Source organism: Rattus norvegicus, chromosome X (assembly GCF_021556685.1).
Source record: "Rattus norvegicus strain SHRSP/BbbUtx chromosome X, alternate assembly SHRSP_T2T, whole genome shotgun sequence".
Taxonomy (NCBI): domain Eukaryota; kingdom Metazoa; phylum Chordata; class Mammalia; order Rodentia; family Muridae; genus Rattus; species Rattus norvegicus.
Window position 1 is genome coordinate 73,777,670 of NC_141554.1, and position 15,517 is coordinate 73,793,186.

Consider the following 15,517-nt stretch of genomic DNA (forward strand, 5'->3'; position numbering starts at 1 on the left):
TTGCTTACTTCTGTAAGTGGCTGCTTGTACCTGCCTGGCAAATGTGAATTCCTAACATCGGAACTAAGTAGGAAATAGGAATGGGAAACACTGGTCTTTTGGGGTGTGTGTGTGTGTGTGTGTGTGTGTGTGTGTGTGTGTGTGTGTGTGTGTGTTTTCTTTTTTGCCTATGCTTTGCTTGGTCAAAATTCTGTCTTGTGCTTTATGCTTTTAAGCCCTTACCTACCACATAGATGTTCTGATCCATTTTCTGAGCCGGCGTTGGTTTCCTTACAGTCTTGGGAGAACTCCTTTTTCCTCACTCCTCGGAGAGCTTGTGTGTCCAGTGTTCTCTGTGTGCCCTGTATTGAGGTTGGCATAGTCGTTAGGGCATGGCCTCTGAAACTAGACTGCTGCCTTGAAGTCCCAGCTTTCCCGTCATCCTGTAGTCTCTGACCCTGGCTCATTTGTCATCTTTACGTACCAGCTTCCTCAACCTTAAAATGACAACCACAAAGCAACCTACTTAATGGGGCTGTTGTAAGAATGGATGTTTAATATACATAAATCATTTACTATCAAGCCTAGCACACAGTGCTATAGAAGTGTTCACATATCTTAGTAGTCTTTAAATATTACAACATTAACTTCAAATTGCAGTGAAGAGCCTTCTCATAAATATTAACATTTTCTTGGAAAAAAATGAACAATTCATTTAAGTATGATTTCTCCACTTAGAGAAATATTTTAGGAAAAAATACTGAGTTAAAAGTATCGTTAATTTGAAGCTTCTTGGCTTATGTGAGTGACTGGGAAGTTTTCAGTTTAATGATAAGGGCATGAAAAAACAGCACTTCAAAATAATGTTGCATATGTTAATAATTTGTTTTAAAACTATTCTTCGAATTAAACATTCTTTCCTAAGAGTCTTGGCAAAGTTTTAACAGTGTGGTATGAAACCTTATCAGTGGCCTTGCTATTAATGTTTTGATAAAGAGCAAGCTAAGAAAGTTAAGATCTCTGAGAATTGATAGAGCTCTAAAACTGGGTGAGAGGACATAAGCTGTGTTCCTGAAGTCATTTATGTGCTTTACTGAGATTGTCAACAGCTGCTCCCTGAGCACTACTTCCTGTGTGTGTGTGTGTGTGTGTGTGTGTGTGTGTGTGTGTGTGTGTGTGTGTGTAAACCAGAGGTTCACATCAGATACCTTCCTCTATAACCACTCCACCTTTTTTTACAGCTTGATTTTACTATTTTCATTATGTGTTTGTGTTTGTGCACGTGATTGCTGGTGCCCTGGAAGCCAGAGGAGGGAATTGTATTCCCTGGAACTGGACTTAAAGGTGGTTGGTTGTGAGTTGCCTTAAATAGATTCTGGTCTAAACTGTTGTCCTCTACAAGGGCAGCAACTTCACTTAATTTCTGAGCCCTCTCTCCAGCTCTTCTCAACCTTATTTTAGTGAGTGGACCTGGGATTCTTTGGTTGCTAGGGTGGCTAGTCAGTGAGATGGGGGTCTTCCTTTCCCTGCCTCTCAGCACCAGAATTAAAGGCACAGTCAGCTATGCCTTGCTTTTTACTAGGGTGCTGGGAATTATGTCCTCATCGGAGCAATCATTTTATCCACTGAGTCATCTCCACAGCCCCTTTAACTCTTAGTGAGGGATCAAGGGTGGGAAGAATGGGAGAATGCGTAGTTTTTAAACTCTGTTACATAAATAGAAAGGTCCTAAACTATAAGCCATGACAAAACTTACTCATGCTTATTATATTACAGCCATATCTGTTTCCGAATTGTTACTTCTTCCAAATCATTAAATATTTGTGTGTTTTTCTTATTCATCCATTCAAATACTGTATGACTGGGAAGATGAATCAGAGTTGGACACTTTCCCTAGTCTTTTGTAATGTAATTTTACCGCAATCAGGCCATCAAATGTATTTTCCTAAGACTTTTATTTCTTTGTTTTAGTGTGAAACCATCAGAAAACCTCCAGTCCCTGATGGAGAAGAATCAGTCTCTGGTGGAAGAGAATGAAAAATTAAGTCGTGGTCTGAGTGAGGCAGCTGGTCAGACAGCCCAGATGTTGGAGAGGATCATTTTGGTGAGGCCCCAAAATTGAAGCACCAATACTTTGAACGTTTATTAGCTCCAATCTGTAAAATATTAACATAATATTATAAAGAACATTTATACAGCACGGAACAATGAATGCCTACATATCATCACAATTAATCTACACCAATCCCATTTTAAAATAGATGTCATAAAATTCCCCAAAAGGAAAGAAGCAGATCCCTCTGTTACCTTAACTCTCGCCCAGTCATCATGAAATGTTCTACATCTTACTTCATGTAAGAAAGAAGTAAAAAGAAGATGAAGAAATTGTGCTGAAAATACCATAGAAAACTGGAGCAGGGAGACAGGGCTCTCAGTTGGTAGAATGCTTGCCTTGCTGGCAGAAGGCCCTGGGTTTGGTCTCCAGCGCGGCATAACTAGATGTGGTGCTACTCCCGTCACTCCAGCACTTAGAAGGGAGGGCCTGGAGAAAGCAGCTTGGACCACATGGGACTCTGTCTTAAACATACAGTACGTACGCTCTCAGACATACCTAAAATATGTATGAGACATAATGAATTTTGTGTTTAGACTTAGGTCCTCATTTTTGAGACATCTTAACACGTATGCAAATATTCCCAAATCTGAAAACCATTTGAAATCTGAAGCACTTTCTGGTCCCAGGAATTGTAGTAAAGGGCTGGTCCACATATGACAAGTAACTGTTCCTTCATTAAGCTCGAATTCTCTCCCTCCCTTCCTCTAATGTTCTCACATTTCATATCCTATTTTAACAGCTGTCATGGTGAAATATAACAGCTGGGGAAATCATTTGAATTAATTTTCCATATGGTTAATTTCCAAATAAGTGGTTTGCTACGTGACTGATTACAGCACTTTGAAATCCTACTTGTCCGAGTGACTAGAACCTCTCAGATCAGTGTGTGCCGACTCTGAAACTAGAGTTTTCCTACAGCCTAAGCACAACTCAGGCTTAGGTTGTACAACTACTGTAAGAAGTGAAGTGAGTGGGTTAGGGATTTAGCTCAGTGGTAGAGCGCTTGCCTAGCAACCGCTAGGCCCTGGGTTCGGTCCCCAGCTCTGAAAAAAAGAAGAAAAAAAAAAAAAAAAGAAGTGAAGCGAGTTTCTACCAAAATGTAACTGAACCTCTGCCAGCAAACACTTCACACATGAGTGTGCTCTCTAGTTAAGGAACAGAAAGCTACTGAATGTTTTCTTTAGAAATAGCCAAATCCTATGGCCATTATATCGTCCTCTACTAGGGCAAGGTGCTAGTGGGATCGAAGAGTTTTCTATTGCAGTGCCGCATTTTCAAGTAGCTGTTTTGCATGTGTGTGAGCATGGCTGATGCAGTGCATACTACTTGTTACTCTAGTCACATACCTATATGACCTTTATACGGTTCTTACAGTGGCTCCCTGATAAGCTTATTATTTTATATCCTGTCACAACTGTCTTCCTCAAATCTGCTGTAGCATTCTGCTTCTTAAAAATTCTGTGATGGAAATAATCATTCTTCCTGAAACATAGATGCCTTCTGCTATTTCTTTTTGTACTAACATAATCCTTTGCCTTACCTTTTTTTATTATTTTCTCTTGTTAAAAATAGCCTATCATATCAGACAGTATATATATTTTTGAAGTCTCAGCTCAAACTGGTGTGAGGTCCTTTTATGCTTTAAATGCTATAAATTGGTGGTTCTCAACCTTCCTATCACTGTGACCCTTTAATACAATTTCTCATGTTGTGGTGACTCCCAACCAGAAAATGTTTTCATTGCCAATTCATAACTGTAATTTTGCTACTTTTAGGAATTGTAATATAAATATCTATGTTTTCCGAAGGCCTCAGGCAACCCCTGTGAAAGGGTCATTAGAACCCAAAGGGTGTTAAAAGCCACAGGTTGAGAACCACCTCTCTAAATGCTGGGCTGGAGAGTTGGCTCGGCAGTAGTTAAGAGCACTTGTTGCTCTTGCAGAGGTCCTGGGTTTGATTCCTCTTACCCACATGGTGGTTCAAAACATCTATAACTCTAATCCCAGGGATGCTCTCTTGTGGTTTCTGCAGATACTACACACTCATGATGAACATACCTGCATACACATACGTGCATGGAAAACACTCACATACATAAAAATAAAATAAATGGAAAAGTCTAAGTGTGGTGTAGGAGGCAGTTGAGACAGCAGAGAGTAACGTGCCAGGAAGTATTGCTTCTCCTCAAGTTGTAAGTTCCTCCTGGAATCAAGGCTTCACACTCTACCCCATAGCTTGAGTTTCATGGCAAACATAAAACCCAGCTGCTTCGTTGTTATTTTTAGTAGCTCATGTTAACTATAGAGCTAATTTTCCTGAATGTTAAAAACACATTCCCCACTATTTAACCAAAGCCCACTAAATCCTCTATTGTAACAGAGAGCCCTCTCCTAGTTTCAATCCACAGGTAGAGGAGTGGTCACAATTAGGTGAGGCTGTCAGGCACTGCCTGCCACTAATGTTCTCCTGGGTCTTTGTTGCAGACTGAGCAAGCAAATGAGAAAATGAATGCCAAGCTAGAAGAACTCAGACAGCATGCAGCGTAAGTTTCCCACAAGCTATTTGTTAGCAACTTAAATAATCTTGGTGTATAATTCTGGCTTTTGTGGTATGATGAACCCTTGTGTTCTTTTCCTTGACTTTTTAGCTGCAAAGTGGATCTTCAAAAGCTAGCAGAAACATTGGAAGACCAGGAAGTAAAAGAAAACATAGAGATCATTTGCAACCTACAACAAGCGATTGCCCGGTTGTCTGTAAGTCATTGTTATTTATGTCTTGAGGCGTATACACATTTCTAATTCTGTCAACTTTTGCTGAAATAGCTAACTGAACTGTTTGAAGAAGAGATGGCGAAATACTGAATTGCTCTGAACGTTAAGTTTCTTACATTAATACAGTATAGGAAATATATATATATATATATATATATATATATATATACATACATGTGTGTGTATGTATTTGTACATAAATATTTCTGTATTCTAGCAAACTGGTGATGCAGACCTGTAATCTTGTAATCCCAGAAATTAATGAGATTAAACATGATTCTCTCTCTCTTTCTCTCTGAAGAGGCAGAAACATCACAACTTTAAGGGTGGTCTAGACTACTTAGCCATATCTTACAGAAAAAAACAAAAGAATCACTCTTATAGATGTGACTTATGGGTAGAGGTCCTATTTTATTTATGTTATAATTTATTTTTATTTTATGTTCATTGTTCTCTTACTTGCATATGTGTGTTGTGAGGGTGTCAGAAGCCCTGGAACTGGAGTTACTGACAGTTGTGAGCCACCATGTGGGTGCTGGGAATTGAACCCAGGTCCTCTAGAAGAGCAGTCAGTGCTCTCAGCCACTGAGCCATCTCTCCAGTCCCAGAGGTCCAGGTTTAAGAGGCTGTGTTTAGGGTTTTCTTTCCATTTCCAGTTTCCAATGTAGTATGCTGTAACATAAATGTATTTGTGAGTACCTGATGAGAAGTCCTACCTCTTGGGTAGGTTTATTATATTCTCCTACAACTGTGGGTTTCCTACCTCTGATCTTGCCAGTTTGGGTTTTTGGTTTTTTTTTTTTTTTTTCAATATGTTTCAATATGTTACGGCAAAATTATCCAAGAGATTTAAAGAATTAAATGAGAAGAATACAATATTATTATGTTATGATGGTCAGTTCTAAAATATATAAGTAAACTCCAAAAAACTTAGACTGTGTTTTAGAATGAGGAATGCGTGCTCGCTTGGGCAGCACATATACTAAAATTAGAATGAGGAATGCTATAGGAAATTTATGATCAAACTGGGGCACGGTAATAGAGCCAGACATACTCCAGTTCGGAGGCAGCTCTGCCTCTTATTACTTTTGTCACCTTGCTAAATGTGTTGCTGTCACAAAGAATTGTAAGTGATTTACATTGAGATCAAAGGTATTATTTCAACTTATGGGAGGCCTTCAATACCACATAACTCCCCAAGTCAAGGTAAAATTGAAGCTTTATAAGGTGAAAAAAGGAGGTGTGTAGGTGTCTCTGTGTGTCTGTGTGTCTTCTCTCTGTCTTTCTCTGTCTCTCTCTCTCCCCCCTTTGTCTCTGTCTCTGTCTCTCTCTCTCCCCTCTGTCTCTCTCTCTCCCCCCTCTCTCTGTCTCTGTCTCTCTCTCTGTGTGTTCTCTCTCTGTGTCTCTCTCTCTCTCTCTCTATGTCTCTATGTCCTTCTCTCTCTCTCTCTCTCTCTCTCTGCGTGTGTGTGTGTGTGTGTGTGTGTGTGTGTTCCTTGTGTTTTGGCTCAGGTAGCATTTTGTTGTTAATTGCTGTGAAACTTCTGGTTGTTCCACCTTTTACATTCCTTCTTTGGGAACATATTGATGTAATCCCTTTCTGGAAGTTGTCTACCTGTTTTCAAAGCTTCATCAAGGCTTCGTGGGTGTGGCTTCTGCAGTTCCTAGCAAGTACAGTCTCCCAGCAAACCTCCTGATCCTGTCTCCTACGGAGCTTTCCGCACCTGTTCCATGCTACTCCCTGAGCCTTCCGTGCAGGAGTGTTTTATAGCTGGATCTACTGACACTGGCCTCCACAACTCCGCAGTTCGATGGGTTGTGGTTTTCTATAATGGTCTCTGTCACAAAGAGAAGTTTCCTTGAAGAGAGTTAAGAGAAGCCCAGGGTATCCAAAGGGATGCTGAGAGTGGGAGAAATAGTCTTCCCCAGGGAAGAGCATACCTATTGGTTGTCCAGTACCAAATGGTCAGTCTTAAAAACATATAGACAAGTAAGATGCAGACTGAGCAGGTTATATATAGGAGTCTATATGTGTATAAATATACATGTGTGCATGTAACAATAATCAGTGAAAAAAAGACACCATGACTTTAAGAGAAAAAGGGGGGTTGTATAGGAGGGTTTGGAGGAAGGAAATGAGATAGAGAAATGGTATAATTTTACAATAATTTCAAAATAAAAAAATTTACTGAGTTAATCCCAGTACTTGTAAGGCAGAGGCAGTTAAATGTCATGAGTTTGAGGCCAGCCTGGTCTACATATCAAGTTCCAAGCCACCCCAGGCTACATAGTGAGACTTTGTCTCAAATTTTTTTTGTTCAGGAGCTAGACAAGTGGGCCAGCAGTTAAAAGTACCCATTGCTCTTGCAAAGGATCTGGTTGGTTCCCAATTTAGGGAATCTGATGACTTTTGCTGGCTTCTGCTGGCACCAGGCATGCATGTACAGGCAAACACATAAAATAAATAAATTTTTAAAATTAGTTCACTCAAACTTCATGGTGTACAATCACTGGCATAAATGGTGATAAATGTTTGGAAAAGGCAGAACTGAAGAAAAGGTACACTGGAACCCTTTCAGCATCTATCTTACCCTTTTGTTACATTTGCAAATAAACATTTCTTGAGGCAAAAGATGTTTTCCAAAAACAAAGAACAATTGAAGTTTAGAAAATGGTAAGATTTTATATACTTGTTGGAGAATGGCTAGCACAAAGAAAATTACTACCACCTCTAATTTTGCTTAAATCTATCTAAAACATCATATACTAGAGCCTAGTAGAGCCTACTAGAGCCAAAATTGACAACCACTGAAAATAAGGACTCAGAGGAGCAGTGTTTGTGGCCACGGTGACTTTAGAAGATTTTATTCTTCTCATTTCTGAGCTCTGAGATCATGAAAGCTGAAGGAATGAACTTAATACAATAAACCATCCTCACTGAAGATCTGGCAATAAAGCTTCTGCCTGCTGTGCCTGTAGGCAGATCTGTTAGTGGTGACTGGCTCAGAGGAACGCTGTGGAATTGCTGTCTGCCACTAAAATGCATTTGGCACACACAGTTGGAGAGTGTTGAAGATTGTCACAAGCCGATAAAGTTCTTGGCTTCCATCCACCATCATAGTTAAGCAGAGTAAACCCTTTTACCCAAGGCTCCTGCTGGACTCTTGAATGAGTTTTCCTTTTCTTTTGTCTGAAGCCCCTCCCAGTTACTTACTTTTTAAAATATACAATGTATCCCCATGGCTTTTATTAAGACTCACAACAGTAAAAGCAAAGTGTTTCAAATATAAGTACATGTGCCCTTCATTTTGAATTAAAACTATTTTTACTTTAAGTGACAGGTGAACACCCCATTTTCAGTTATGAAAGTCACCATTGTTCCTGGACTTTCTTCCTGGGGCTTTAGGTACCAAGCTGTACCCTTAAAATACAATTCAAACAAACTTTTTTTGCTGCAGTAACCTGTGAGGAAATTCAGGCAGTCATTTCAGTTCCTGCAGAATCAAGTGCTATTTTTGTCTGATATATCCCCTCCTCCAAACCAGAGTTAATAAAAAGTATTTTGTAAGCCCTTTCCAAGCACATACTTCATTTGGGAAGGCTCTGCTGTTTAGTGTAAACAAAGTACCCTGCTTTTGATCCCATGACCTTTGAGTTAATAGCACCTTTTACTTAAAAGAGGTTGTAAGCTGCAGCCTTACACTGGGCAAAGAGGAAGAGAACAAGCCTATTAGACTGAAATAAATCCCATTGCTACATATTTATACACTTGGACTTGTGAAACCAGAATCATTCTATGATTATACAAAACACATCACCATAGCCAGGAGCTGAAATGTTGGCATTGTAAAATATCACTGGGCCAAAAGCCATATAGTTTGATCTTGACCCTCTTTAAAGTGCCAGGCAAAGTCTTCCGGCTGGATATGTTGTTGACTGCTGTAATCCTAGATCTTGGGACATGGAGGAAGGAGGACAATGAGTTTGAGAGTAGCTATATGAGTCCCATGTCTGCCTGAGCTACATTGCAAGTGGCTGTTTCAAAAGGGGGGTGGGGAATCAAATAAGACAGTGTGATAATCCCTTATAATCTATGATAGATGAAAATACTGAAATTTGAACATGGGAGAGAAGAAAGGACAACCATTAAGCAATCCTAGATCGGTGCTCCATTTTTAAAGGCCTTAGTGTGCCCTACAGGTGGAGGCTTGCCAATGCTGTACATAAGGATGAGAATGTGGGAACACTGGAGCTTCCTTTGAGTCCTCTTTGATCCTCACTGGCTAGAGATTTCTGAGCAGTGCAAGGGAAATGCTTTACAAATGGCTCTCACTAAAGGGCCATCTTCTGACCTTAAGATACCAAGACTGCAACAACTATGTGTTCTTTCACACGACTGATACAGGCACTGCATGTTTTAACTCTAAATTCCTTCATTGCTCCGAAACCAACAGTTCTTTCACCTCTGAACTCCTTTACCACATGACTTCCCAAGAACAAAACTTTATTTCTAAGGTTTCAGAATCACTGGTGCAGAAGCAGGGATGTATATGTTACAGTGCCAAGTAACTCGTAAGCTTCAATGATGAGAACAACCTGCTTAGAGGATCACCTGGAAACAGATTTCTCTTAATAAGTAGTTTTTGGTTACCTTTCTAGGTGTTTGTTCCAGTGCCCAAAAGGATTAGCCATTCTCTAGGAGGGAACTTAATCTTCTGGAGTTATATTCTTTATCTCCTACTAACTACCTACAGCACCTTCATATGTGAGGAGCAGAGGTCATAGGACATTTGTGGGACTTGATGAATACATGTTTGTCCCTGGAGTACTCATTAGGACATTGATTTCCTTATGGAATGAGAGCTTCCCCTCTTGACTGGCTATAAAATGAAAGTCAATACTACCGATTCATTCCACCCACTTTCCTAATGCACTGCCATTCCTTTATGTTTGGTTTTTGATGGTATGTCTACAAAGGAGTGCCTGGGCTTGTACATCAGTGGAGAGACTGAGTGATAGAAGCATAAAACTAAAGTGCAGCCATCTATAAAAATGGATTCAATTTTACCTGTTAGAATGGTTACATGTTTCACTGTGGCTCAGTGATCTTTGACTTCTTACCACGAGACCTTACTTTTTTCCTCAGAGACCACATAATCACCCTTTGGAAAAAAGAAAGACTCCTGAGTGGTAGGAAATGGAAACATAGCTATTGGGTATCTGTGTCTACAAAAGCAGTCCAGTACCATAAATGACTTCTGTGTATACTTCTAAAATGTCAACTTTTAAAATCAAATAACAAGAATAAAAATATTTTGTAAATTTCACTTTGGTATTTTTTTTCCTAAGTCAAAACTTTCTTTTGCTACAGGATGAAGCGGTTGCTTGCATGACTGCAACCATCGATACTGCAGGGGAAGTAGACACTGTAAGTAATTGACCCCTTTGTGTGAAACCTGGGGCTCTCTCTGCCGCTTCTAAAGCTTCCTGTAATTGATCAATCATTCGACTCTGCAGAGGATCTGTGATTATTACCATTATGCATAGACTCCTCTAGAAATCCTGAAATCTTTAGAATACATCTCAGTTTCATAATACTTCAAACAAGGATGAGCTCTGTTTCTAATTATCTGACTCGTAATGAGCAGTGAGACGTCTCGGGGCATCATGTCTTATTTTTCAGTCTGACTGACTTATTTTCCATTAGGTGCTAGTTCTGCATCAATTACCCAATAAGTTAAAACAAGGAAAGGAACAAATTAGGTAATTATGACAAAGTCAGAAAAGTATTGCAGGAGAATGTTTTCTGAATATTCTTTGCTATGGATGGGGTGACTGTGAGCTAAAAGGAAAGGAGGAAAATGTTTTAAGTGTTCTAAGATCACACAGATAGCTAAGGTGCATCTGCTGTTGACCTTGACTGAAGGTTACACAGTAAGGTACAAAATGAAAGTTTAGTCAGCGGTTTGCTTGAGGCAGCCTCCTACCCCTGAAACAAGTGCATATGAGTCGTTTTCTTATTCTGAATGAAGTAAAATAAGAGATAAATTAGGTAATAAAAGTCAGCTGTGTCAGAATAAATGGTTCTTTTCCATTTCCAAAGTGACATTTCCAGTGTCCTCTCCTCTTTAGGGGCCTCATGAGATGAAATGAAATGAAAGTAAGGATTGTTTGTCAGATTAGTATAGCAAAGAGCAAGAAAATGTGTGCATATTAGAGAGTATTAGAAGAGCAAGGGAATAAGCTCCGTGAGTAATTTCAACTGTCTCATCCAATGGCCTGGAAGAAGCCACAAAGGTGAAAGAACACGGGTATTGCTGCTGGAGAAATGGCTTTGGGGAGCGGAGTACCTAAGGAACTCTTGCTTCTCTTGCAAATTTGTATAGGGGGTGCACAGATTTATTAGAATGATTTATAGACTGTGGTCCAGCTAATCCAGTAACAGCTGCATATGTATGTTAAGAATCCAGTAGTTGTTTAGTCCACGAGGCTGGCTGTCTCAGCTGGTCTTCAGTAGATGCTGGCCTCCTGAAGAAGGAGGCTCTAGTGCCAGTGAAGGAATAGATTTGCTAGTGAGGACAAGAGCAAGCAGGCAGAGAGTAATGTCCGTCTTCCATGTCCTTTATATAGGCTGCCAGCAGAAGGCAGGGCCCATTTTAGAGGTGGGTCTTCCCACTTCAAATGATCCAAGTAAGCCAAAAAAGTCCTTCACAGGTGTGCCCAGTGAGTTTTAGTTAATTCCAGATGTAGTCAAATTGACAACCGAGAGTAGCCATCACAAAAACATTGTCTATCTTTTCAGCAAGAGCAAAGCAGTCCAGATACCAGCAGGTCTTCTGATGTTTTCAGCACTCAACATGCTCTCCGTCAAGCTCAGATGTCCAAGGAGCTGATTGAGTTGAATAAAGAACTTGCATTGAAAGAAGCCCTAGCTAAGAAGATGACCCAGAATGACAACCAGCTACAGCCCATTCAGTTCCAGTACCAGGTAAAGTGTTTTCTGTTTTCCAGTTCAGCAGTTGGTCATGTGTACCATCATTAACTGGTGGAAAGCAGACAGGCACACCATTTTTGGTAATGAAAAGATAAGTGTTTGCCATTGTCGTCTGTTTCTATAATTACTATTAAGAAGTACACGGTGATCTTGAGTTTTTTCCGTCTGGCAACTCGGAATTTTTCTGTCCCCAGGTAGCATTTACTCTCACAATGCTAAGCTTGTTGGCAGGGCTGAAGCAATCAACATGTCCTATCTTTTCCATGGGTTACCTGGATTATTTCTTATAGGAGGAGAATCATAATCAAATGTAAATGTATATGCATGTACTTTTTATTACCAACCAGCTTAAATATGCAGGATAACTATGAAGCAAAGATATTGACTTCCATTGGTTATACTGGAGTGCCTTGGCCTAATGCTTAGAAAACAACTCCAGCAAATTTTGAAATCTCATTATAGCCCCCCACCTGCTGTTGAAGCAATTATCTTCTTGTTCTATATAATTTTTCTTTTTCTCTGACCTGTAATGTTTCTAGGATAATATTAAAAATCTAGAATTGGAAGTCCTCAGTCTACAGAAGGAAAAAGAAGAATTGGTTCTTGAACTTCAAACAGCAAAGAAGGATGTCAACCAAGCCAAGTAAGAATAAAGTCAATAAACGTTCACTAAGCCCCTGCATATGAAGGTGATCTTGAGAGACTAGAGAAATAGAAGACCCATTCATTGCCCCTAAGCAATGTTAACGTAGTAGGTAGGGAAAAGAACCTAGATACAAGAAAAATTAAATAATTGAAACTTTACTTTTTTAAAAATTATGTTTAATTATGGTGGTGAGCAATATGTGCACATGAGTGCAGGTACCCATGGAGGCCAGAAAATGGTCCAGGATCCTTTGACAATGGAAATCCAACTGGTTGTGAACCACCCAATGTGGATGCTGGAAATTGAATTCAGGTCATCTTCAAGAGCAACGTGTGTACTCTTAACTCCTAAGCCATCCCTCCAGCTCCAGTAAGATAGCATCTCAGGATGACAATAAAATATTTTTTTATATTTTATAAGAAATATAATATAGCAAACAACTAATGCCCAAATCACTTTTAGCAGTAATTAAGAATTATGTTAAGAGTAAATGGAATTTAGAGTTCACAGATAGGGGCTGTGATCACGGAAGGATTTATATAAAGTTAAATGAAAGCTGGCATTTGGAAAGTAATGTCTAGACCTCCTAGACAATTTCTATGCCCCTGCTTGTGAATATTAATGCCCAAGCTAATAATTGAAAATCAATGTAACATCCATAGATTAGGGATATATCCCTTGAATATGACAAAGACAATCAAAGGCCCCCTCCTTTAGACTTCTACCTTAGAAGGTGTCTAACTTCTCTTAGGATTATTTTTGTTTTCCATTGAATCTAAACGTTATGTTCTTTAGAGTGATGTTAAATGTTTACTTTCTGTCTTCAACTTACATCACAGAATTATTCCTTACAACTAATGCAAAGTGCCTTCCTTTTGGCACTGAGTCGTGGGAAAAGTATATTTGAAGCAACTCATTATATATACTCAAAAATATGTTGCTTTGCTCTGGTATGAAGCTTCATTAGTGAGATAGTTGTGATTGGGTACATTATAATCATTTTAAAGGTGACTGTATATCAAGGTTATAAACCTGGGAGTCCTCTGTTACATATTTTACAGTAAGCCATTTCTTTGCTATCACACTCGCGTCTAGGTTGAGCGAACGCCGTCGCAAACGTCTTCAGGAGCTGGAGGGTCAAATAGCTGAGTTGAAAAAGAAACTTCATGAACAGTCCAAACTTCTGAAGCTGAAGGAAACCACTGAGCTTACTGTCTCCAAGCTGAACCAGGAGATACGGGTAATAAACCCTCATCCTTGTTCTTACCACCTTGGAGCTGCAAGCATAGGTGTTCCATTTCAAATCACGCTGAAGTGATTACAGGCAAGAAGGTGGGAAGCAGGGCAATCATTTCAGGTGTAAAATTAGCCACAAGTGTGCTATTCTAGGACATTGTGCTAGTCACTGCGTAGAATCTAAATTATAAAGCTTTGCTTGGACCTTCCATTTCTTTTTTTTTTTATTTTGCATACAGAAATTTTAATGTTAAACAAAAAGATTAAAATCTGTCAATATTTAGCAGCCGTGTTCTGATCATCTTCCATGATCACGTGGCACAATTTTGTAAAGTAGTAGTAAGATCTTAGGCATTTAGAGGATATTTTCAGTTATTGAGTATTCAGCTTGGAACATCAGCAAAATGAATAAGCTTATTGGCACTGAAATCATTAGAATATTAGTAGCCGATAGTTGAATTTGTCCATGGTCTTAGAAAATAATTCCTTGGAGCCACCTTTAATCCCAGTATTCAGGATAGAGAGGCAGGTGGATTTTTTGTGAATTCAAGGTCAACCTGTTCTACATATCTATCTATCTACCTACCTATCTACCTACCATCTATCTATTTATTTATTTTCATCCCAAATTCTGCCCTGCTCCCTATTCCCTACTCCACAGAGTCCACCCCTCCTCCCTGTCCCCTCTCACAGAGTCCCTATCCCTATCCTCCCTCTTCTCCTCTGAGAGTATGTCCTCTTATCCCCTTGTACCCCCTACCCTACCACATCAAGTCTCTGCCTGATTAGGCATATCCACTCCCCTTTAGGCCAGACAAGGCAGCCCTGTTGGGAACTGAAGGCCAGTGAGAGTTGCCTTGTGAAACACTGTCTCAAAAAATTCTTCCTTATTTCTTTTAAGGGTCTGGAGAAATGCCGCAAGGAATCCAAATTCTGTTCCCAACACCCACACCAAGTGGCTCACAACCTATCACTCCAGCTCCAGGGGACTGAGCACCGAACTAACATCACACACACACACACACACACACACACACACACACACACACACACTCACTCACTAACATCATACACACACACACACTCACTAACATACACACACACACTCACTCACTAACATACACACACTCACTCACTAACATCATACACACACACACTCACTAACATCATACACACAGACTCACTAACACCATACACACACGCGCACACACACACACACACACCCCAAATAAAAACAAATATTTAAAAAGAAAGAAAATACTTCTTGAGATTCAGCGTAACTAAATAAATGTGGGGCAAGCTTTAGCCTTTTGGAAGCGTTCTCTTCCTTTTGAGTCTGTGTATAGACTATACTTGGAAACCCTGTTTAAGTTTAGCAAGAGACAGCAAGTCTAATGAGCATTTGTTGGTGACCTCAGCTTAGCTCTGACTTTTCTCTCTCTATGGTGACTCTATTCATCTGTACATCAGCCCAGAATAAAATGCACATTATTAATACACTGCCTTTGTTTGGTTTGGCTTAGTTTTGTTTTGTTATGACAGATGATGAAAAACCAGCGAGTCCAGTTAATGCGTCAAATGAAAGAGGATGCTGAGAAGTTTAGGCAGTGGAAGCAACAAAAAGACAAAGAAGTAATCCAGCTAAAAGAACGGGTAAGTTACTGACAGCTCCTCAGAGGCCCAGGGAGTGAGCGTTCTCCAAGCTGGGAGTGCTAAGGCTTCTCAGCAGATATCCAGTATCTCCGACCTGTGACAGTCTGGAATTGCACAGCTTG

The 15,517-nt window shown here is 39.8% G+C and overlaps 1 protein-coding gene across 2 annotated transcripts in view; it reads left to right on the forward strand.

The window, feature by feature from the left end:
• The window catches only part of Kif4a (kinesin family member 4A), a 102,443-nt gene that overhangs the window by 48,453 nt on the left and 38,473 nt on the right, over nt 1-15,517 (forward strand). For both annotated transcript variants that reach the window (NM_001400930.1, XM_087600908.1), the window contains exons 11-18: nt 1,951-2,083; nt 4,579-4,637; nt 4,743-4,848; nt 10,238-10,294; nt 11,669-11,854; nt 12,400-12,503; nt 13,602-13,746; nt 15,285-15,395. In NM_001400930.1, the coding sequence (NP_001387859.1) occupies nt 1,951-2,083; nt 4,579-4,637; nt 4,743-4,848; nt 10,238-10,294; nt 11,669-11,854; nt 12,400-12,503; nt 13,602-13,746; nt 15,285-15,395 (901 nt within the window). The remainder of the gene's footprint in view (nt 1-1,950; nt 2,084-4,578; nt 4,638-4,742; nt 4,849-10,237; nt 10,295-11,668; nt 11,855-12,399; nt 12,504-13,601; nt 13,747-15,284; nt 15,396-15,517) is intronic.